At 36.4% G+C, this 25,975-nt stretch overlaps 1 protein-coding gene across 1 annotated transcript in view; it reads right to left on the bottom strand.

The window, feature by feature from the left end:
- DPP8 (dipeptidyl peptidase 8) overlaps nt 1-18,598 on the bottom strand; it is a 72,012-nt gene extending 53,414 nt beyond the window's left edge. The window contains exons 1-5 of the mRNA XM_069098274.1: nt 18,401-18,598; nt 13,937-14,206; nt 11,255-11,367; nt 8,753-8,926; nt 2,477-2,645 (exon numbers count right to left, since the gene is read on the bottom strand). Of these exons, the coding sequence (XP_068954375.1) occupies nt 2,477-2,645; nt 8,753-8,926; nt 11,255-11,367; nt 13,937-14,195 (715 nt within the window). The 5' untranslated portion in view covers nt 14,196-14,206; nt 18,401-18,598. The remainder of the gene's footprint in view (nt 1-2,476; nt 2,646-8,752; nt 8,927-11,254; nt 11,368-13,936; nt 14,207-18,400) is intronic.
- Between the last annotated feature and the right edge of the window lie 7,377 nt (nt 18,599-25,975).

Here is a 25,975-nt window from a genome sequence, read left to right as displayed (position 1 = left end):
GACTTCTGACATTTTTATTACAATATTATTCATTAGAATCTCTAATACAAAACAGAAAGACAATATTATATTACCTTGTGAATAAACGGCTTGGCAGGCAGTCAGGAAGACTTGGATTCAAGTTATGTTCCCAACACACACCGGCTGCACTGACTCTGGGCAAGTCACTTATCCCTATCAGGGACCCAGGGAACTTCCTAAGACTATAAATTGCATAAAAGTTGCCATTCTGCACTGGTATAGGGAGTTTCCACACCATAAGTTCCCTAAACTAATAAAATCATAGGTCCAGACTCCCTTAATAAAAGCAAATACTCATTTAAAAATTAGTCTTAAGAACAAAAAGCCAAGAAAACAAAAAATATATAAACTTTTATTTTCTTCATTATGTAGCTTGGCCTTGAGTAATCTATTCAGTCCAGGGGAAGAGAAACAAATTATTGAAATGTAAATACTTTCAAATCAAAATAGAAAAAAATGGAATTATATATTTATTGCAATTAGGGAAAGGAAAAAATTCTTATCTGAGGAGAAAAAATTATGAGATAAATGGATAGATCTGATTGTACAAAAATGCACAACAAAACTAATCCATCTAAAATAAAAACAAAATAAACAGAATGAAGAAAAATTACTGGCAGAAAATGTATCTGGTAAAAATTTGCCATCTAAAATCTTTATGACATAGATAAAATTTTATATAAGTAGAGTCCATTCCTTAATGGCTAAATGGTCAAAGATATTAATAAATAGTTCTTGACAGAAGAATATATAAATCCAATTCAATGAAATTGTCAATAACCTCTTAAAAATTGTTAAAGTTAGTAAAATGTAAATTAAAACTCTGAGTTACAAACTAGTAATTAGTAAATTGGCAAAAAACTTAAAATGAAAAACTTCAAGATTGGCAAGGACGTGAAGAAACAAGAACACTGTTACACTGTTGACGGTGTTATGAATGGTGCAATCTTTTTCTAAAACAATATGGCAATATTCAAAAAGAATTACAAAAATGAACACATTCTTTGGCCACTGATTTCACTACTACTAAAAATTCACCTTAAATATATAAAGGGGGGGAAGTCCTCTCAGTACAAAAAAAGGAACTTTATTTACTGTAACAAAAATTGCTAATAGTTCATATATTCAATGATTGAGGAATGGCTGAATAAAGTATAGCATATAAATTTAATGGAATATTTTTGGACCATAAAAATGACCAAGAAGAATAAAAAGAAATATAGAAAGACTAATATGAAATTATGCAGAGTGAAGAATGAAGACTCAAAACAATACATAAAACTAATTACAACTGTACACAAATAATAATAGCAGCAACAAAATAATAAAAAATAGAAACAAAAGAACAAAAAAACAGAAGAAGGTATAGAAGCAAGCTGGAAATTTTTGATATTATTTCATTAAAGTAAATATACAGTTTTAAAAAACAAAATACAAAAATTGGATTGTATGAAAAAATATGAAATTTGGACTTTGACCATCATTTAAAATGTTTATTTGAATGTTTTGTTGATTATTGTTTAGAATTTTATAATTACAAAAAGAGAAATATTACTTTCATCTTCTTTCACTTGGATTAAAACTCCTCCAGAGAATATCTGATGTAGTGAATAATATTCTGAAGGTTCTTAATGTGCAATAATTTTATGTTTAGTAAGTACTTCCATAATGCTTTTAGTTGTTTTTTTTTTCTTTTTGGAGGAGGGAAGGCAGGGCAATTGGGGTTAAGTGACTTGCCCAAGGTCACATGGCTAGTAAGTATTAAGTATCTGAGGTCACATTTGAACTCAAGTCCTCCTGACTCCAGGGCCAGTGCTCTATTCACTGTGCCACCTAGCTGCCCCAATGCTTTTAGTTTTAAAAACAAAAGGTATATTTTCCTTCTATAAACATTTTAAAATATTCAAAACAAAAAGTTTTTCCTCAAAATGGGATAAAAATTATCTGAATCTAAGGGGCGGCCAGATAGCACAGCGAGTAAGAGCACCGGCTCCAGTGTCAGGATGACCTGGGGATCAAATCCAGGCTCAGATACTTAGCACCCACCCAGAAACACCTGGCCATGTAACCTTGAGCAAGTTACTTAACCCCGATTGCTTAAAAAAAAAAAGTTATCTGAATCTAGAAATATAAGTTGTAAAAATAATTGATTTCTTAAGAGCAGGCAAAAGAAATATAAAAAATAAATCTGTTACTTTAATAAAAGCTGTCACTTTAATTATTATTTTAATGAAATTTGTATTGCAGAAATTTCCGCAGTTCTTTGTCAGGTTGAATGCCTAGTCTTATTAGAGCTGTTACTAAATGCATAAAAAGGTGAGAATGAACATTATTACACAATGGTACCACCCAGCTTTCCTTCATATTTAAAAAGGACATTCCCACTTCAAAATATAAAAACCAACTGAATTTTAAAGATAACTCCCAACAATGTAGTCTACTAGATGCGCATTACCATTGTGCACATAGGTGAGCCTCCTTTCTTCCCTAGTTACAATGTTCGCTATCCAGATGTCATTGCTATGGATGAAAGCAATCCAGTTTGGATCAGCAGGGCACAGTTTTGGATCCATCCTTATGTTGGGGCAACTGGTCTCCACTAAATTGGGTCTTAAGGGTTGTTGCTAGAAAAGCAAACATAAGATATTCTTAAATCTTTGTGGGCAAGAGGCAGGCCAATATATAGACATTTCATTTGGTTCTACTCTGACTATAAGAAGGCTATCTCTATGTAAAATGTTAAGTGGGACAACTCAGATAAATAGCTTCCTACTGCAGTCTTCTATTTTAATTTCTGAACTTGAAAAAAAAATTTGGTTTTTGAGCCAGAGAGCTAGATGTATTGATAGAATCTTTAGTTTTCATTTCACCAAACAGGAAAAACTTCTGAGACCAATACAATAATATAAATCTTGTTACTGTAGAGTAAAATGATACATGAAGCAAATTGTAAAGCTACATATGAAGTATACTTGACTTAATTAGCTTTTATTCAACATTAAAAAATAAATTCAACCAAAAAATGTTTGTTCACTAATACATAACACAAACAGAACTACTGCAAATTCATTAAAATAGATTAACTGGACAATTACATAAAGAGGATCAACCTTATCACTATATAAAATGATTACACTAATATAATAACTTAATAAGAATAAAGACTTCAAGAAGTTTGAAAGATAAGTGCTTCTAATTTTGACTAAACCACTAGCTTTTAAAATCACTTGAAATTCAACTACTAAACATAAGAAATATTCAGAATCCCCAAATCTGTTCCTCTAACCAACCTCTAAAACCTAACTCAACAAACCCTTTCTTAAGCATGTGAAGAATGCTATTCTAAGTATAAGAAATTGAAGGAAAAGAGAAGCTACCTAAGTTTAGATAAGTCTTTGCCCTTCTGAAGCTAACAGTCTAAAAAAGAGATATAAAATATAACACAAAATATTATATGATAAGTCTATCAGAAAGAATAAGAAAATTATTAAGAACATATAAGATATATATAATATACATTATAAGATAATATAATATATAAGAATAATATAAAGAAAAGTATATAAGAATAACAAGAAAATAAAACAAGAGCTATGTGAATCAAGGGTTATTATTAACTGGAAAATTAGGAAAGGCTTCCTGGAGGGTAGTGGCATTTGAAGTAGGTTTTAAGGAGTAAAACAGTTGTAGATGAGGAGATCAGTTTAAGGAACAGCATGAGTAAAGAACTGGAGGTGGAAAAGAAAGAAATATCTTCAGGAGGCCAAGATTACTTCAGTTTGGTTAGAGGATGGCATAATAATAAGAAAGAAGACTGGAAAGCTAGAGTGGAACCAAATTGTGAAATGTCTTAAATGCCAGGCAAAAGAACTTTCCTCACACATAATAAGGATACATTTAAAATTCCTGAGCACAGGAGAGCATGATCAGCTATACACAAAAGTTAATAATATGTCAAAAATGATGGAGGTAGAAAAACCTATTAAATTAAGACTAACTGAATCCTGGAGTCACAGAGAGAAAAATAGTGAAGTCAGATAAAAGATTACATTTTAGAAAAAAGATAAAAACTCACTTCTGGATATGTTGAATTTGAAGTGCTAGTGGAGTCCCATATGCAGTTGCAAATTTAGGTCTGGAGTTCAGAGCTAAAAATATAACTATATGTGCTATCTGGATAGTGATGATACTTAAAGTGATGGGAGTAAACAACACTGGAAAGGTAGAATATATACAGAGAAAAGTGAATGTATATAGACAGAACCTTGTGGAAAGAACATCCACATTAAGGGATGGAGAAGATGAGCCAGTTAAGGGATTCAGAGAGGTAAAAGGAGAACCAAGAGAATGTGGTATCTCTAAAGTCAAGGAAGGACAAAGTATCAAGACACAGTCTCAAATACCACAGAGCTGCCAAGCAAGAAGAAGAATGAATAAAGATTTTTCTGTCTTTTACATGATAAATTCTACTACTACTCTGAAATTGGTGCTGGATTTATTTAGCAAAATGCCTTTTAAGAGGGTAGTTCAAGTATCGTGGTAATGGAAGTAGCCAGATTATAAAGGGTTGAAAATCGAATAGGTGGTAAGAATACAGACGTATCAAAGAGAAACAATTATTTTCTTTTTCTTTTCTTTAAAATTTATTTATTTATTTGCTTTTAGTTTAACAACATTCAGTTCCACATGCTTTTGAGTTCCAAATTTTCTCCCACTCCCACTCCTCCCCCCTAACGCCCTATGGCAGCATGTAATTGGTATAGGTTCTACAAATACCTTCACATTAAACATTAGTCAAGCTGTAAAGGATTATAACCATTGGAATGAACAAAAGGAACAAAACACAAGAGAGAGCAAGTAGTTTGCTTCAATCTGCATTCAGACTCCATAATTCTTTTTCTGGATGCGGATAGCCCTTTCCATCATGAGTCTTTTGAAGTGAGACAATTATTTTTTGAAAAATTTGGCAAAAATGGGAAAGAGAGAAATGGGATCAAAACTATAATGTAATAACAGCTGGAACTGATATAGTGCTTTAAGGTTTGCAGAACACTTTACAAATATTATTTTATCCTTCAACAATCCTGAGAATTTAAGTGCTGTTATTATCTCCATTTTACAGTTGAGGAAATTGAGAAGGACAGACTTGCCCTAAGTCATACCACTATTAAGTGTCTGAAGCCAGATGGAAACTGGGGTCTTCCTAACTATAACTTCAGTACTCTATCAACTGTGCTATCTAGATAGTTTAAAAGAATCAAGAAAAGTTTTTTATTTTTTTGGTTTTTGGCTGGACAGATTTGAGCACAGTTGTAGATATTTAGGAAGGAATCACTGGAAGGGCAATGGTTGCTGCAGCAAGGTCCTAGAAGAAGTGGGAGGAGATGGGATTAAGGGATAATCTATGTAATCAGAAGGAAGGATACATTAGGTGATGAAAATGATGCTGTTGATAAACTTTGGGTAAAGAAAAGACCTAGGTGGCACAGTGAATAGAGCACCAGCCCTGGAGTCAGGAGGATCTGAGTTCAAATACGGCCTCAGACACTTAACACAAAAACTAGCCATGTGACCTTGGGCAAGTCACTTAACCCCAATTGCCTTCCAAAAAAAAGAAGCAGGAAAAAAAAGTAGAAGAGCTAAAGGCACTCCCTGTGGATGACCTCAATCTTCTCAATGAAGACGCTAAAACATCGATACTGACTGGGGAGAGGAAGGAGTTACAGCTAGGGAGCTACACCTTAGAGAGAAAGGAAAAAGTCAGGAACAATAAGATAGGGAACTGATAAGCAGACTGGATTACTGAGTATCAGTGAAGGTTTAGCTAAGGTTATATACCATAAATCTGTAGTAGAGGAAAAAAGAGGATTTAGCATGCATAATAAACAGTGACATGTAGAGGAACAGGAGATTGTAGAAAGACAGCAGAATTTTAAGATGATAACTCATGTATGTCTAACATTTTAAAGTGTGCAAGTAATTTCCTCAGAATGGCACTGTGGTGCATTTCCATGAAACTATAAACTCTGAGGTATGCCCATGTGAGAGTGGTTGAAATGGGGTAAGGAAGGAGAGCTTTGGGAAGGGTGGGGTGGGTCAGAGGGTAAGAGAGGGCTGGGGATTTATGTGGTCAGGATGTTACAGATGTTATCAACATAAAAATTAAATCCTTGAGGATTACTGTGGAGATGGAATGGAAATCAAGGCTCTGAATCAAGTAGAAAAGACAGAAATTTGGAGAGGGAGCTAGAGGTCAGGAGAAGACAAAAACAAAGATATGGAGAGGGTACTATAGTACCCTTTTATAAGCTGATGGCATGGACTTAAAAAGAGAAAAGGAATGGAGGTAGAAGAATTGTCTAGAAATGTCAGTGGGAAGCAAGAAGCATGTGCTAATACCCCTTCCTCTTTTTGGCACTCTATTCCCAAGGGAATGAAAATAAGATTGGCTTCCAATGGCACCCATATTGTTATAGATGTGGTCCCCTGGGAAATAAAGGTGGAAGAAATACTGCACAAAAGATTCCAGGAGAGGAGTTCACTTAAAATAGATTAGGAGTTCTAAGAGGCATAATGAAATAGGTTAGAGCTGGGCTAATCAAATTACAACAGACTTGGGGAAGAAGGCTGATAGAGCAAGAGGTCAGGAGGAAGGTAGTATGAATATATAGTTTGCACCTAAGACAGTAAGACTAAATTAGTACTAGGGAAACAATATAAGAAGTAGGTTAGAGTAGTATAGTAGCAATATAGGAGGATAGACATGTTTTAAAGGATTTCTTCTCTCTATCAATGGCACCACCATTCTTTTAGTCCTTCATGCCTTACAATTTTAGATTTATCTTTTTTTCATTAAATATTTTTTCCCAATTACATGGAAAAATAATTTTTGACAGTTGTTTTTAAAAATTTTGAGTTCCAAATTCTCTCCTGTCCTTCCTCCTCTCCTTCTTCCTTGAGAAGGCAAGTAACTTGATACAGATTATACATATGTAGTCATGCAAACCATATTTCCATATTAGCCATGTTATGAAAGAAAATACAGACCAAAAAAAAAAAAGAAAAATAATTTAAGTAAAAAAAATTATTCTTTGCTCTGCATTCAGACTCCATCAGTTCTTCCTCTAGAGGTGGTTAGCATTTTTTAATTAGATTTTTTGGTCCTCCCCTTCCTCTTTATTTCAAATCAGCAGCCAAGTACTGTGATTCTACCTCTACAATCTCCTTCATATTCATCCCTTTTTTCCCATGCCTGGATTAGTGCAATGGAATACTAAATGGTTTCCACATCATCTCTTTCCCCTCTAATCTATCCTATATATTATTACCATACCAGTCTTTCTGTTACACAGATCTGATTATGGTACCTCAACTCTCAAAAAACCTCTACTGGGTCCTCAGGGATTGAATGATATTTGGTAGATAATCAGCAAGCATTTGTTAAGTGCCTACTATGTGCCAGTCACTGTGTTGAGGATACAGAGACAAAGGCAATCAGCAGATAGGTCTGAAGGTTGGAAGAGAGGTCAGCACTGGAGATATAAATTTTGGGATGATATGTATATAGGTAATAGTTGAAAATATGGAAGGGAGGGAAATTACCAGGGCAGATTATGTAGAAAGAGAAGAAAGGTGCCAAAGGAAGATTTTTTTCAAAGAAAATTGACTATTGATGTTTAAATAATTAATCAGATTCTTAAAAGCTTTCTTTTTTATTTAATATGACAATACATATATTTTTCACAGCATGGATAGAATTTTAATTTAAAAAAAATTTTTTAAAAGCAATTGGGGTTAAGTAACTTGCTCAAGGTTACATGGCCAGTTATTTCTGGGTGTGGTGCTAAGTATCTGAGCCCAGATTTGATCCCAGGTCTCCCGACTCTGGGGCTGGCGCTCTTACTCACTGAACCACCTGGCTACCTCAAGAATTTTAATTTTAGAGATCAATATTACACATCTAAAAGGTAGGTATTACATAGTGAAAGAAAGTATACATTTAGATTATTTAGTTATGAAAAAAATTTAAAATTTTAGCCAGATAAACATAGCAACATGCAAAATGTTACCTCCTTTCTTCATTTCCTCAGTTGTTAATGTTCTTTTCAAATTAACTTGGGTTTACTTATCTAAGTACATGCTATATCCCTCCATCAAAAGGTAGGAACTATTTTACTTACTCTCTATCCCTAAGCACTTAATATGGCATCCTGCCTGTTCTAGATGCTTAATAAATGGAACTGATTTCAAAGCTTTCTAACTACACTTATATGTACTCATATTCTAGTTTGTATTTTGTTTTCCTGTGTACATCTTTTATCTCTTCCAGCAGGTTGCATCTCTTCTTTTATGTCTTATTTGTTTTTATATTTCCCTGAATACCTCGAATAAGCATACTGCACATGGTAGATAAAAAATGGTTTTTTTTTCAAAATAATAGCTATATTTTTTCTCAGGAAAGATTTCTTATGCTAATTCATAAACTTGAAAACCAAAATATTCTTTGTCTTGTTTATTTTCATTGACTTAAAGTCAATGAAGTACGAAATACTTAAGAATCTCAATTTTTTGTTGGCAAGGCAGAAGAGGGTTTAAAAAAATTAAATTTCATTGCATTTCAGAAAAATAATGAAAAGGAAATTGATAAGGAAATTACTTTCTTAAATCCCTCAGAGCTAAAAACAACAACCACAAAACCCAAAGCTTTAACAATCAGCACATTTAAACTTACAGTAAATCCATGTGGGCCTCCATCTTTTACATGGTAAATTCCGCTACCAGCTTGGAACAAAAATGTTCCACTTTCCTGATGATAATCATAAGAAGCAATTCCAATTGTTCCAATGCGTTTTCTTTCTCTTAACAACTCTTCTTCTCGAGAATACATCCCATAGTCCAGAGTTGCCTAATGAAAAAAAAAATAGGAGTACTACCTACTTTTCAGTCTTCTTCTGGATACTTATATCAATGTGGATTTCAAAAATAAAGATGTCTTATCATCTCCAAATTTTCTATTTGTGAGGAACAAATTTGAGTGCCCCTCCACACATAGATTGCTATCACAGAATCATCTTCTAACTAAGATCTCCCTTAAATGGATATGCAGTAAAGGATATTTCCTCATTTGGCAGTTATATGTGTGTAAGAGAACAAAGATAAAGTCCAAATCCCTTAGCCTGGCATTCAGTCTCTTCCATAATTTAGTCCCAACCTACTAATCCAAACCTTGTTACTTCATCTTCTCTTAAAAGAAATATTCTACTCCACCCAGATTAATCTTACTATCCTTATATATAACCTATCCCTTTCTACCTCCAGGTTTTTGCCTTCACCATTGTCCCTATCAGAAATGCTCTCTTTCCTCTCTCGCCAAGTCCTACCCATAACTTAAGGCTCAGTTTAAGTTTGTCCTTTTCCTATATTTATAATCTAACCTAAATTTATAACCAAGAGTCTTTTTAAAAAGCTAATGATATTACCTGTACAATAAAACTATACCTAGAATTCTGACTTAATTTGTTAATTACTATATAAGAGAATAATCCAAGTTCTATTTATTTTTTCAAAACATGTACTCATTTATGTAAAGAATAAGGCGTACTACCAAGAAAAATGGTTAAACATGACACAAAAATAAAATAAGCCTATTATCCTCAAAAAAAGAAATTCAGCAATTGTTTATTCAGCACCTACTGTGTATAGGAGAGGCACTCTGCTGGGCATTGGGGATGCAAAGATGAAAAATAAGTATTTTGTCCTTAAGGAACTTACATGCTACTTGGAAGAATACCACATGTACCAAGTTAATTATATATACACAAAGTAAAGTATAGTGGGGGGCAAAGGAGAGGTCCATACCATGTTCTAAGAAAATGTAAGGGGGGAAAGAACACTTTCAGAGATAGGAAATTCAAATGTGATAAATAATCATCTACTGATATTTATTGTCAGCTATAGTGAAAGCAAAAAATTAGGCTTAATAATATAAGTTAAAAATACAAGAAAAGAGCCTTAATCAATTTTAAATGAGTTTTTCAAAACATCACTATTATTTTAGCTAATTCTCAATACTGGGTACCTGACATAATGATAGGTAGGTTCTTTTCTTATTTGTGTTACTTTTGCTTTCCCTTCTATTCATGTAACAACTTACTTTAGGAGAAGAGGAGAAGAAATGAGAACTTTAAAGAGATGGTTACATGTTTAAAGACAAACACAGAATACTTTGGGCATTCTCAATTATGTGTGTGTGTGTGTGTGTGTGTGTGTGTATAAAAATAACTGGAGGAAACAGTGTGCCTAGACCTGTAATTTTATTAGTATAAGACACTCTCAATGAGGAAATTCCCTCTACTAATACAGTTTAGCAACTTCTCCTGCAATTATATTATTGGAGAGTTGCTGGGAGCACTGAAATATTAAATGACTTGCCCAGAGCCTCACAGCTAGTATGTGTCAGAGTCAGGACTTTAACCCACAACTCTGAAGCAGCTAAGAGTTTGTTATTTATTATAACACACTGTCTCCTTGCCCCTGCTCCCTCCAAGATAAACAATGCTTTCAATTTTGCATAAATTTAAAGGTACATAATACTAGTTGGAAGCAAAAGTGGCACTATCATTAATAAGAATACCAACTGCTAGGGAAGAAATACAGTGTAGTTAAGGTGTAAAAACAAATAGCATCTCTACAAAGGAAGACCTTTAAAATCTTTGAGGTAATCTACATAGATGATTGAGCACTATATGGCTGAAAACTTTTGGAGAAAAAAATGAGGCACTAAGAAGAAAAGTCACTTCATAGTGTAAAATGCTTATTAATTAAAAGGCTTTTTATATAATTACATTTGACAGAAATGAAAAGACCAACCACAACAAACTATGAAAACTTAAAAACCCTTATAATCTGTTGTAAACAAAGGAATTTCATAATTTCCATATTTAAACCAGGGATTTTAACCTTTTTTTTTGTGTTATAGATACCTTCAATAGTCGGACAAAGCCTATGGAACCCTTCTTAGAATAACGCTTTTAAATGATGAATAAATTTTAAAATAAAATACATAAGATTACAAAGGAAACCAATTATGATAACATACAGTTATTAAAATATTAAAACATAACAAAATCAAGTTCATGAAACCTAGGTTAAGAATCTCTTATCTAAAACAATTTATTCACTGTATGTGAAGAGATATTAACATCACATATCAAAGACAGTTTAAAATTCCTACCTGAAAAAGATCTAAGAGTGGCTTCCAAGACAGCATTAAAACTGCTGCTTTGTTGATGGTTTTGGGAATTTCTGAGTAAAACAGCGTATTTTCTCTGTTCTCACCAGACATGGCTATAAGAATAAAATGCAATTTCTTATTAAATAGTCTTTTTCCTTCAAATGGAGAAACTATAAAAAAGTCAACAATAAAGTTTCTTTATACAAGGAAACAATTATTAAAAATGGCAGCTGTCTATAAGATGTATACATACAGTGTAGTTAAGGTGTAAACATTATTTAGCACTATTCATGGGAGTGCCTAACAAGTGCCAATGAAAGAAGATGGCACACAGAAATGCTTAATAAATGTTCATTTACTTCCTTCCAGTTTCATGGAAGTGAGTTAGTACTTCAAAATTGTTTTAACTCGAAGCTCTTTGATTATTAGTAAGGTTGAGCATTTTTTCAAGTGCTATTTTGGGAGCTGAATGTCTTTGGATATTTTTAGCAGTTCTCTAGAAAACTTAGATGTCAAGTTTTTAATCAGTTATATTCATCATAAATCTTTTCACCAATCTATTATTTTTCTATCATATTGTTTCTTGTAAAATAACTTAAAAAGACTTCAGAACTCTGATCAATGCAAAGAACACACATGACTTCAAAAGACATAAATGATGAAGCACACTATTTCCCACCTCTTGGCAGAGAGGTGATGGACTCTAAGTGCAGAATGAGACATATTTCCAGACTTGACCAATGTGTGAATCTGATTTGCTTGGTTATGCTAATTTATTATAAGAGAGGGTAATTATTGTGGGATATAAGGAAAGGGGTAGTTATTGGAGGGAATCAAGGAGAAATGAGGAATGCAAAAAAAAAAAGGGAAGAAAATAAATAAAATGGTGTTAATAAAAATATGTACTAACAAGTAGAAGTCCTGTAGAAATTAGAGAAAATATGGCAATGTGCTACTTTGTTAAATTTAATATATACTTTAAAAACAAGCTATATATAGTTGAGAATTATGGTTTCATATAAAAACTTTTTAAAAATTCTCTCTGTATACAGAAACGTTCTTGTTTGCTGAATTCACAATAAACAAATTTGGAGGAAAAAGAAATTTTTTAAAATCTATTTCCTATCTAACAGTTTTACCAATATATGTATTAAATAGTAATTACCTCAATTTATATTTCCCTGGGCTTATCAAATACTAACCTTTTGTATATATTTGGTTCAATGTCTGGGATCTTTACTGCGTTCCTGGGATATTTCTCTCTCTTTCTTTCTATCTCTCTCTTTCACTTTATCTCTCTCTCTTTCCACAGAACCAGATATTTTTCTAAGAATCACTGTAATATGCTTTAATGTCTGAAGTTCAAAGCTCCTTGATATTCTTCCTATTTTTGAAAACCTTTAAGCCTTTGTTATTTTCCCAAAAGAGGACATTTTTTGGAATCACTTTATTTTTGGGATCCCATGAATTATTTGTTTGAAAACAAATATATGTGTATGTATATGTGTATATATGTATTATATACATATATCTTACCTCATCTTTCATAATTTAATTGTAAACCTGCTCAAAAATCAATTTTCCGTGATTCCTTTTGACCCAATCCATCAAAGTTTCAGAAAATTTCTTTGCCTGAATTCTTCTTCTTTCTCAGTGAACAAAGACTGTAGAAAGGGGCCAATTCTGGTCATGGAGCTAGGCACTAATTTCAAGAATAATGAATTGGTTGCAGTATGGTATAGTGGAACAAATACTATAACAGATCAAAGGACCTGGCTCTGTCCCATGAAACCTGTGAGGCCAGAGACAACTAATTTCGTCTATTGTGATTTCATTGGGTAGAGGAATTTCCTTTCCTTTACCAATACAGACTGGTAACTATTCTGTAACTTATAGTCTACAGAAACTGAGGAACTGAAAGGTTAAGTGACTGGTCCAGAGTTAAATGGCCATGTATGTTAAGAGACAGGACCCGATCTTAGGTCTTCTTGAATCCTGCGCTGGCTTGTTAATAAAAGATATAAAACAAAAATTATGTATACAAAGGAAAAACTTGAGTGTATTTCAAATGTTTCTTTTGTTGTTGTTGTTCAAATGAATGGGGCTTACGTAAATATATACATGATATTAAATCTCTTAGTAAGACATATCACGATAAAAATGCCACTAAATTTTCTTTAATGAAAAGGTTGTTTTTAATGATTTATTCTTTCCTGTATAACTATTTCCTTGGAGAAACAGTTGAAAATTGAATGTTTACACTGGGTGGATCTTAAATTTAATGTCTTCTTCTTGTGGATGTAGGGTGATGAAACCAAGAAGAAAGTGAGGCTAAGAAAAGGAAAGTTGGTAACTAATGGTAAGGAATGAGGACAATCTAACAATTCACCTCCAGGAAAATTCATACTCACCTGGCATTGGGAAGAAGTAGATTCTGGTAATTTCATTTATTTTAAAACTACATGAAAGTTTTTATATGAAATGATTGTCCTTGTCTATTCATAACTTACAGTTTCAAATCCAAAGAAAAGGACCTTGAGAAAAGGGGCAGGGGAGGGAACCCACTAAAGTTATAATTCTTTTCATATAAAAATTTTTTTTTCCTTTTCAAGAGAACTATAAAGTACAAATATAGTTTAAAATTCCGTATGTCTGAAATAGAAAACCTGTAACTGAACTCACCAAGGTAATAGACCCTGTCCGAATGAGGCCCATCTGGATCATTCTTCTTTACAAACATAAAATCATGTGGTGCCTTAGCCATCATGTAGCCATGGTATTTCCTGGTATCTGCAAGCAGTTTCTTAAGCTGACTCCAGGAATATCTCTCAACATAAAATGGCTCCAATTTAGGCTGTTCTTGTGATTCAACATTCTCCTCACAGTCTGCAGTTTCAAAGATTTCAACACCCAGCTGTTCAGTTTCCATTGCTGCTGCCATGTTGCATTTTCCTGGAAAAGTAAGCCACAAGTAGCAGTTTATGAGGCTTACCTTCTGTTGTATTGGTCAAAATGAGAATCTAACAGGAATGAAAGAGAATCAGCAAAAAAAAAAAAAGGTGCAACTTTCACCCTAGTTGAAATGAATAACCAGCTCAAAAGCTTATCTTCCTCTTTGTTCACTTTAAAAGATGGATTTATTATTTATAATAAAAATAAAATAAATCTGTTCTATACATTCATTAGAGATCCCCTTGGGAACTTTCTATAAGGGTTTTCCTGATATGCTTTGCCAAAATTCTAACTCCTCTCTCTCATTGGAAGAAAGTGGGTCATATGCCCACTGGCTGCTAGTTTTCATCCCAGAGCTGGCTTCAAATCAGTGGTGAAGCTGAATGTGCAAAGGTTGTTAAGTGCTTTGGCATCAAAAGGGAGGGATACATCTGGCAAATGGAGATTGCTAGAACTGAGCCAAATCACCACCAACAACTGAAACAGAAGAAAAGGCTGTTACTTATATGGAGCTTTTTAACCCAAGTTCTCAAGTGCTTTGCTAACATTCATTTAATAGCGGTAATTTGCCACAAAAGATATATAACAGGTAACATTATTTCAAATTTTTTCATATTTTCAGAAGAAAACCTGGTGACAAAAAGTTTAACTGGCAGATTCAAAATTAACTTGAAGGATTCTGCTTTCATCTAGCATTTAGGCTGGAGTAAAAGAAGGGGAATAAAGCAACTGGAGTTTTTAAATGTGTTTTATGGGAAATTCTCTAAGGTCAACATAAACTGCTTAAGTTATACTCGTCATCAAATTAAAAGGAAACATACTTCCTTTAAACAATATCACACAGATGCAAAACAGGGTACTTAATATTTTGTGACAAAAATTCATTATAAAAATCTGAAGGGCACTTTTTCCTATTTGAAAATGAACTTCACACTACAGTATACTAACTTATTTATAGTAAACTGCAAAGTTCTGTACTTTTCACAAATCCAGAACCAAAATTACCAATTTCAATACTTATTACTAAATTAAATTTGCAAAGTAATACTAATACAAAAAAGAATTAACATCATAAACAACTAGTACTCACTGATAATATATAGTTGCCATAAATGTACATTGCTTTTAACCAGGAAAAGAAAAACAATATAATCAATAGTAACTCAACATACAAAGCTATTTTATTACTGTTACTTAGTTGCAGGTATTTGGGTTTGGGGGCTTTTGATCCATAAATGTAAACTGATACCACATAGTTATAATCTACCACTGAAGTGCAATCAAGAAATGAATTTAGGTCTAAAATGATTGCAAATTATCATAAGCTTATGGTGAAAAACAATTGCCACAAAAAATGGTTTATGAAGTGCTGTGTATGTCTACTCATGACAGCCCTTATTAGCACATATACTGGGTCTAAAAACTTCTTGCTACTAGGACACTATGTCTTTCCACATGCTACAAAGAAATAGCATAATGATACTTCAACAAAAGCCAAGAGAAACAGATTAGAAACCCTGTGTTCGTTGTACTACTTGTACTCTCTAGAATAGTACTGCAACTAAGCACTCACTTCTAGATCACAGATTAAAATCCAAACAAACTCAGCAGAGAATTCATTTAATTCAATTAATATTTATTGAGTATACAGGAACACACAACAGTGTATTACAGTAGTGGCTTACCCATCTAATAGGGGTGGCCTACTTTCTGTGAAATGTTTTAGTGACTTCAGTTCAGTTCTAAATGGAATAGGATACAAGGAAGAATTCACCCCTCAAAATCTTTCTTCTTACCTTCAGCTAAAGCCAAAGATCAAAGCTAACAATATGGAAGTTCATTTTCAAAGCAATGATATGAAATATAGGAATAAGGCACAATGTCATGGCAAAGTAAATGAAACTGTACTGCGTCAGCTCTATAATAATAGGTATGGTGATTCCAGGGGTAGGGAAATCCTAGAAGAGGAAACTCCCTCTACCATTACAGATCAGCTCCATCCCTGCAACTTAAAGAACTGCCTAGAGCACTGAGAGTGCTTGTCCAGGATCATCACACCACTAGATCTGTCAGAAGTGAAACTGGAACCCAGGTTTTCCTGGTTTCCCAGCCAGTTCTCTATCCATGCTGCCTCTCTTGCATAAATTCTCACATTTGTATAGTGCCTCAAGGTAAGATCTTTCCTCATACCTCTTCGAGACAAGTATTATATTTAACAGAAGAAAACTGAGGCTGCAAGGTTAATTGACTTGTCCACAGCCACATAGCTAGTAAATTCTTTGTGGTGGGAGAGCATTCTCCATACAGCCACAGCTATCCTATCATTTCTGATGTTATCAGTTTTTCTCCAATTTTCCAGCTTCTTGTGCCCTAATTGTCAAGCTCTGTTATCTTATTTTTAAAATAAATTCTCTAATCTACTTCCATTACTTCCTAGAATGCCTTAGGTCAGCAACATTTTAAAAAAATGTAAAAGCCAATACTATGGTTCATGAAGCTATTCATACTACCAATCCCCACCTACTTTACCACTTAAGGTCTTTTCCAGGTACCTAATATTATCTCTTCCTATCTTCACATTCAAAAAGATCTCTCTCAAGAGATGTTACTGCACATACAGATCCCTCTTCATCCTACTACTCTCTTCTCACCAGGATGTTTCCTCCTTTTACCTATCAGCCCTGGTAGCTGAATACAGGTAGTTTTAAATCATGTAAATGTGGTTAAGATGATATTTGTTTTGTAGTCCAGCAATACTGAAGGTTCCTTATGCAAATCACCCCTCTTTTCTCCTGTTGTTATTCGTAGAACTTTTATCCATCAGGATGCAAGAGCCCACAGTTTTTCCTTTTCTTATTAAATAAAATATCTATTTCACAATCTAGTTTAAATGGCATTCTATTTATAGAAAGATAATATAAGTGCCTTTCATTTGTATATCACAATTCCAAAATACTTTTATTTGATGTTTATGAAAACTTTTAGAAAAATGTACAAATATAAGACAGCATCATTATTCTGCGATATATTACTAAGAATCTAATGAAAAAGACTGCCATAAAACAATGTTATTTCTCTGTGATTCCATTTCCCTGTCTTTTGGGTAATGAAACCAGCTCAATTATTAATTGATTAATTAGGATCATCAGGCTAATCAATAAGAAAGTACCTCCTTGGGGAATACGGCTGAAGAAAGAAGCACCAGAAAATTAGCAGTATTGTTAGACTCAGAAAATGTGATATGTTTTAAGGGTTAAGATCAATAGAAGGCAGGGAATATGCCACCAGTTTAAGGACTCCTCTGCTTTCTTTCCTGATTATCAAACTGGAAACATTTTAAGTTACTTGTTGGAAAAGTCATGTAAGGATTGTTGTTGAAACTTTGGAGGTGGTGAGAGAAGATAATGTAATAACTATTACTCTAAATCTGTCCATGCATTTAACACCAGGATGCCTGCAGACTAGCTAAGAAGCTACAATGAAGGCTGGAAGAGATTCAGGGATTAATAAGTAACCCTGGGGCTGGCAAAGGTCTTAAAAATACCACAAGAGCCCTAACACAAATATGTCAGATTTATCTACAGAAAAAAAAAGTCTTTGTCGTCTCGGTTCCTTCAGCTTTTAGGAACTGGGCCACCAAACTGGCATTTTTAAAGGGGCAGCCAACAGCAAGCCCCATCTCGGACTCTCTTAGGGATGCACGCCTGAGTCACCACGGGAGGAGGTAGAAGGGAAAGGGGAGAAGGTACAGATCGGGAGGTGCACGGCTCCCAGAGCTACGGCCTAGGAAGCCAGGGAAAGGAAGAGATTGAGGGATGTCCTCCCCTGGCCCGGCCCCCAAAGCCTTCAGTGGAGCGGCCGGGGCTGGCGGACAGAGCGCTCTCATTGGGTGGGAGGTGGGACAGGAAGGGGCAAGCTGGGGAAGAGGAGTGACCCAAGAGAGGTGGGGGGAGGGGACTAGACGTTAATAGGGGAGTGACTGTTAGCGCTCCGAAGTGAGAGGTTATCAAGGGGCGGAGGGCGGGAGAGGCGGATTCGGGGGAAGGTGGGAAGGAGGAAGGAGCGTAGAGGGGTAGGGTCCGGGGGGACAAGGGAGAGGGCTCGGGAAGAGGCGTTGAGGGCCCTGGCCGCTCCCCGGCCGCGGCGCCCCGTCCCGAGCCCGCGGGAGTTGGAGGGTGGGGGCGGATACTGCACCTTCCCCTCAGCCCCGCCCGGCCGGCCGGTCCCGACGAGCCCTACAGACTGGGCCGCCGCCGCTTCATGCCGCGCCCCGCCCTCCCTAGACTTCAGTCCCGGCTGCGGCGACTGTCCCGGCGCCGAGTGGCTCCTCAGCTGCCGGCGGGCGGGAGGGCGACACTGGCGAATGCGGCTCCCAGTGGTGGCGGCTCCCGCACTTCCGGTTCCTCGCGGACCCGCCCGCCGCCGGTCTCGCCGCAGACACTGCCGCGGCTGCCGGGCCAAGAAGGGCACCTGGCACCCTGGCCCGGCGCGGCCCAGAGAGACAGCGCCCCCGGGTGGCGGGAGGAGGGAACCCCTGTGCACTGCGCAGCTGTTAAGGTGGGGAGACCCGAAAGAGAAGGGGATATGCAGGACAGGGCAGAAAACAAGCAATCAACAAACACTAATTTTTCTTCCTTTCTTTCTTTTTTTAAAGGAAATAGCCGGAGCATTTATAAAGCGCTTGCAACGATGGGAATACAACGACAAAAATGAAACAGCCCCTGCCCCCAAGAACTCCTACTCTGCCAGAAAATGGGGTTGGGGGAAGAGCCTGGAGAGAAAGTGAGAATGAGGCAGAACCTGAGGGAAAAGTGTAAATTGGGGGAGGAAATATCAAAGTGAGGAGGAAGAGAAAATAAATACTTGTTTTTCTAAAAATAAAATGAAATAGTGGGAGACAGTCACCTATCTAGTTCAGGTCAAAACCAAAAAGAAACAAAGAACAACCTAGGGGCCCCTCTTCCTCCCCCGCCCCCCCCACTGGAACAGCTCAGGTTATGGGGCAGAATTTATAACATTAATTACAGGTCTTCTCAGGGTTCCCGTGTTTCTCTCCCTTGGTAAGTAATTATTCACTTTGGGATTAGAGCAAGGAGCAATCCCTTGGGCACTGTCAGACCTTTCCTCTCCTGAGAACTAAAGATGCCATTCCCTCCTCCAAGCTGCCTGCTGGTTTTTCTCAAGAAGATCATGGAGCAAATTTGAAAGCTTTTAAGAACTCTATGGCTGTGTTTATAGGTATGCTAATAAATAAAATGATTTGTAAACCTTGAAGTCATATGTAAATATGTATAGTGTACATACTAATACTGATTTGTATAGTGGTTTATTATCTCCATTTGACATATAAGAAACTTGAGGGCCAGAAATATTAAGTGATTTGCTCATGGTCATGAAAGTTAAATAGTGGAAGAGCCAGGAGCCAGGACTTGATCCCATAAGTTCTAACGTATAGCTCTCTTCCACTGTTCCAGTCGGCCTGACTTCAAAGCTTTTGTGGACCACTTAACTTTACAACATTTTATAGTCATATTAAACTATTTCCCTCTGGAAGCTCTCTTGCATATTCACATCTTTGTGACATGGGAAACTTTATAAAAGTGTGACTATCCTAGTGAAAATTTCTTAACTAGAAAAAGTGAAACTATGGGGGGAGGGTGTTATAAACAATCAATCAACAGCTAGGGAATGATTAAGTTGACTGGTAAGAAAATGAAACTGTATTCTATTGCCATTGAGATATGTTTATGGACAATATCAAAAGTTATTACAAAGTAACACACTGAAAAAGTAAAATTTGGAATAATAGATATACAGATTGCAACTATGTAAAAGTATATTCACAAGGATAGAAAAAAAATCTCTTCTATCTCTCTTCAAGCATGCTCATATTTCATTCTTAGAAGTTTTCATTTACCTCTATCCCTTCAGGTATCACCCTGTATTTCTCCCTCTCCTAGTCACACTCCTCAAATAAAGCTATGAACACTCTGTCTCCACTTTAATCTGACTTCCATCCCACCACTGGACTGAAACTGCTATCTACAAGACCACCAAAGATCTCTTTATTGTTAAATTCTGCCCCCCCCCCAATACTTGTTCTTGATCTCTTGGCAGTGCTTGACACCATTAACCATTCCCTTACTCTGTCTCCTCTGTTCTCCATGGATATTTCTGAGCTGTCTTCCTACTTTTATCTGATACTATCAAGTGCCCCCAATATCCTCTATCCAATATCCAATATCATTTATGGGTATTCACCATGGTTCTTTCCTCTTCTTAATGGTTTCTTTCTCTTTGTAATCTCATAAATTCAGTCATCATCTCTATGTAGACAAATTGAAGCTCCAGTCCTATATCTTATATTCATGCAAACAACTATGAACAAACAAGATATGGAGAGAGTAGATGGAAGGTAGTAATCACAGAAGCAAGATACTACCATTAAGGAGGCTTGAGAAGGACTCCCTGCAGGAGACGTAGACTTTAGTTGGGACTGTAAGGAAACTAAGGTAGAAATGAAGGAGAGTTTTAGGCATGGGAAAGAATGGCTGAAACCTAGGGTGTTGAGAAGAAAGACCATTGTGGGCTAGAACAATCTGAAATGATCCAGAAAGGCAAGCCATAAAAACAGGGCCTTTGATTTACATCTTGATATGACTATTGACTTTAGTGAAACCCTCAGTCCTACTTGCTTAGTATGTCAAACTTGGTCTGCCTAATTTTCTCTATCTTATATATAATATTCCTGGATTCCTAACTTTTTCTTTCCGTATCCACCAAGTCATTCATTTAATGTTTTTAACATTCCAACCATTTCTGGTGAAAGGCGTGCTGTCCTTGACCACAAGAAATTTAAGTTTTGTTGGGATGAAGGCTGCCCAGGTGGCTGTTCTGAAAAGCACAATGATCACAGAATATAACCTTCAGTCATCCAGAAGATCACGTTGTATCCTGTTTTGTAATCATGCTCCTATGATTAAGAGAGATTGTGAATGACAGTTTAAGCCAATCTAATGTAATCATGTCTTTGTATCGAAAGATGATTGTACTAATACCAGCAAAGTGTGTGTGTGTGTGTGTGTGTGTGTGTGTGTTTTCCAGTAGTTGGGATGGATTTGCACTGAGCAGTGCACACTTTCACATCCAGTCTTTCATGCAACAAATAGTACATTAACATTTTCAGCCTTGACCTCCAATTTGGTGTAACTGCAACCACAATGGCATACCTAGGATGGCTGCTAGCATAGGTTCTTAGATCTGCTTTACTAGGAAAGATAGCTATTCAAGGGGTGTAAAGCCAAGCATGAGCAGCTTCCCAGAAGAATGCTACTATGAACAGCTTTTAAGGTTCTGATTACATAGTATAGTGAACACTCTGTTTATTCAATAACAAATCAGAGCAAAATATTCACAGCAAATCAAGGTACAGCATTCACAATGTTACAACTTATCACAGATAATCAAAATACAGCATGTACAACAACTTATCACAGAAAATTGACACATAGTTTTCAACACAGTGGTCACAAAGTTTTGAACAAAGAACAATCATTTAGTAACTCAAATCATTAATCATCTCAATCATTCAATCATCCTTAGGGAGGTTTGCCTCCTTAAGGGACACAAAGTACAATAGTCAAAATTCTCCACTCATGGGGCACACTAAGTTAATGAAATCAGTCACTTATTCAGTCACTTATTCACTATTCAGTCATCAGAAATTACACAAGCCTTCTACCCCTAGGTCACTAGTAAATTATAATCTTCTCAATCACTACACAGTATTCAAGCAAATTCTTCATTCAGCTTGACTTGGGGTGATCTCTCAGATTCCCTGGATCCCCTTCCATGGTCCCAGATCCTACCTGGATTCACCAAACTGTCACCTGGGTTCAAAGGCAGACAGCTCCCAGGTCCTTGTCCAGCTCCCTGAGTGCTTCTTGTTCCATGCTGAAGCTCACAGCATCCAGTCCACCTTAAATCCTTCACAGTCTCTGTTCCTGGGAAGTTAAGGCTTAACAAAGCTACAAACAAGTTGATGCAAAGTACCAGCCTTACAGTCCTGCTTCCTCAGTCTTCAGCAGCTCCAGCTGGCCCTCAGAAATCCTCAGCAACTTCAGAAGCTCCGGCTGGCCCATTGGACTCAACAGAAGTTTCAGCTGGTTCCTAGAATCAAAATCACTTCATCCAGCTTCTCCAAATAAACATCATTCTCTCCAGCCTGGGGGGCCTTTCCTCTTCAGCATCCCCAGTGGCAGCAGCTTCTGCCTCCACAAAGCTTGCTCCAAGAAGATCTGTCTTTCCCAGCCAGGGTCTTTCCTTATATACAGTATTACTCCTCCCTATTCAGCCCCTTCCTGTTATGTCAGCAACAGGGGATCACACCTTCTGTTTCTTTAACAGAGGTCTGATTAATTACTAAGTGCTGAATACCTGTTACCTTTGCCAATACAAAGGAATTAAATTACATTACTATTACAAGGGGTCAACAATCTATTTTAAATACATTCATTAATTCAGGGGAAAAATCGACACCCTGAACTTCAGAGAAAATCCAAACAAAGAAAATAGAGAAAATACAAGCAGAGAAATAAAGACCAACAGACAGGGCTTCCCACTGTCTGAGAAATTAGCATAGATCAACAGACAGATCCACCTGTCTGACCAAGGCAATACATACATAATTACCAGAGAGAAAAGCATCAACAACTGGGGTTTTCAAAGGGGAGGAGGGACTACTTTAACAGCTACCTAGAGTCTCATCTAGTCAAATCACAAGAACACTCTTCCAATGAGTGAACCCCAAAGCAAATGCTAAACTCAGAGTATATAAACCCTTTTTAGAGCCAGAGGGCATCAAAACCCTCCTGACTCAGTGCCTAATTAGAAATTAACAAAAGGTGTGAAAGCCTCCCTACAAGCAAGCTTCCCCTAAGCAAATTTTCCTTAATGGGCTCCACCTGAGGCCTATTAATGGTTGGGGAAGATCTTAAATCCCATTAACATTACATTTGGCTAGCACTCAATCAACATCTATAGGGTCATCATCAGATAGGCTACTGACATTAGCAGTAAATGACTCCCAGTTAAATTCTTAGTTCTCTAGCAAACCTTTCTTCAGAGAACCCTCTAACTCTTTCTTAAATGTCCTACCCTTCAACTTGGTTGACATCTCTATCCATAGCTATATACTGTATATATAAAACATTTACATATTTATATAATATATACACAAAACACTTGTATATGTATAATATATGAATATAATATATACGTGTGTATATATACACATGTGTGTAATACATAAGTGTACAATGCATATACATTAAATACATGTTTCATTTTTGTTTTTGTATCCCCAGAATAGTGACTGACATGTAGTAGGCAATTAATAAATTCATGTTGATAATAAATATAGATGTATACATGATCAGTACAGGTATAGGGCTAGAAGGCAAGATTTTGTAAAAATATTAGAGGGAATTAAAATTATTTAGTGAGGAAAAGAAACTTCAAAATGTTTTCTTCAAAGAGAAAGTCACCTCCTAGAAGCTTAGTCAAATTTACCAGATTCAACTTTGGTTATTTTATAGAATTGAAGATTTAGAGTCGGAAGGGACTTCAGAGGTGAAGTAGTCCAACACTTAATTTTATAGATGAGAAAACTGGTCCAGGAAGGTTAAGTAATTAGCCCAAGGTCATAGGAAGTGGCAGTCAGATTGTGAAACATAATTTATTAAGTGTTTGCTGTTTGCCAGGCATTGTTTTAAGCATTGGGAATACAAAGAAAAGAAAAAAAATCCAATCCTGTTGTCCAGAAACAATAATTAATTATCAATTCATACTAGACATATACAGATTAGACTGGATGGTATTTTGACAGGGAGAGATAATGCCACTTGAGTGACTTTTCTATAGAAAAGAGGCTTTGAATGGAATCTTGAGAAAGCCAGGGAAACTAGGAGATAGAGGTGAAATCCTCCCCACTTCCCCACCCCAGTGGACTACCCTCTACAATTCAAGTAATATATATGTGTGTGTGTGTGTGTGTGTGTGTGTATGTGTATATATATACACACACATACATATCTATCTAATCTATCTATCTATCTATCTATCTATCTATCTATCTATCTATCTATCTATCTATCTATCTATTTATCTATCTATCTATGTCAGGTGTTGTAATGGAAATGTAAATTTTTAAGATCTTCCCTGTCCCTAGGCTAAAGTGCACCTGGAGCCTGGGGTGGGAGGCTTGTTTTTCAGTAGATACTTTTTGATTGGCCAGTGAGTCCAGAAGATTGTTACATTCTCTGAGCCAGGAGAAGGCTATATAATCCCTGATGTGAAGCTTTGCTTTGGGGCTCACTTTGAGAAGTGTTCTGTGATTTGGTCAGATGAGACTCTGGGAAGCCGTTGTTGAGAGCCCCCCAGCTTTGAAAAACTCAGATGTTGATTTGGTATGGATGTAATGGTTGGACAGTTTGGAAACCTGTCTACTTGATCTGTTTCTCTGTCTTGATAATTCTGTCTGTATGCCCTGATGTTCGGGGCGTTGACCTTTTCCCCCTGAACTAGGTAAATGATACATATTTGACTGATTAAAGTAAGCTTGTTAACCCATTTTGAGTTGCTTTCCTTTAGCAAAGCAGATCCAAGAACCTGTATTGGCAGCCACCCTGGGGACAACGGGGTGCTTGCTGCTACATGTGTGTATTACTGAAAGGGTCCCTTGATAGGGAGATACTAAAGATTGGAAAGTGGGGGTGAGAGAGGAGCCAATCTAGTAGAGAAGATGAGAAGGGATAGATCAAAGCTGAATGTAGAAAGGTTGGCAAGGAGAATGATCACTTCTGGATTTGATCCCAGGTTACCTCTCTTTAATAATATTGATTGCAACACTTCAGCACTTAGTTCAGTGTCTTAGGCCATATTAGTTTGTACAAGCTGTTTTGTGTTATCAAGTGTCCTGGATGTTCCTACCAGATGTTGTTAGGTCAGGGTCACAATTAATAACACGTAGTATATTACATGACAGCCCTGTGAGGCAGGTACAGATGAGGAAACTAATTAGGGTTTAGAGAGGTTAAGTTAACTTGTTCATGGCCTCACACCAAATATGGAGCTCCATTGGGATTTGGATAGGGGTCTCAAGACTATCAGTGTAGTATTCTTTCTAGTACTGCAAACAGAGTGTGTGGCAGAGGAGCTATGTGATGTGTCTCTCTAACCACTGTCAAAGGCCTATTAATGTTCCCCTTCCCCTGGGGAAAATGAACCTTACTAGGGCCATTCTTCAGAAAAGTTTAGGTCTGGTAAGTTACTCTACATTTTGGTTCTTTTGTTTCTGATTAAGATGAACATTAAGGGATGACTTACAGTAGGAGAATAGGAGGTGTAACAAATGCATTTCAATTCAACAAGCATTTTTTAAGTGCTTACAGTATGCAAGGCACTGTATTAGGGCCTGGTAATGACAGAAAACTGAAAAAGTTTCCGCCCTCAGGGAGCTTGGTCTCTAATGGGAAGATAAAAGACAGAGAAGTATATTACAAGGCAGGTAGGCTGTGACAGGTGCAAAGGAGTGACCCAGGAGGGTGATAGGAGTGAAAATCTGAAGAGGGAGGCCGTGTACACCGAGGCGAGTAACAGCGGCTATGCCAAGTCCTATCTCCGCTTGCTCCCAAGTGGTTAGAGAGCCTGATTTTTGTTCGTTTCTTTTTTTAAGGCCCACCTGCCCCGCTTCCTGCCGGCCAGCTCCAC

The sequence above is a fragment of the Petaurus breviceps genome, unplaced genomic scaffold, assembly GCF_028583685.1.
Source record: "Petaurus breviceps papuanus isolate PSGF00001 unplaced genomic scaffold, PetGlider_PUasm1.0 37, whole genome shotgun sequence".
Lineage (NCBI taxonomy): Eukaryota > Metazoa > Chordata > Mammalia > Diprotodontia > Petauridae > Petaurus > Petaurus breviceps.
Note: the sequence above shows the minus strand (reverse complement) of the source record. Positions and strands in the feature narration are given on the sequence as shown.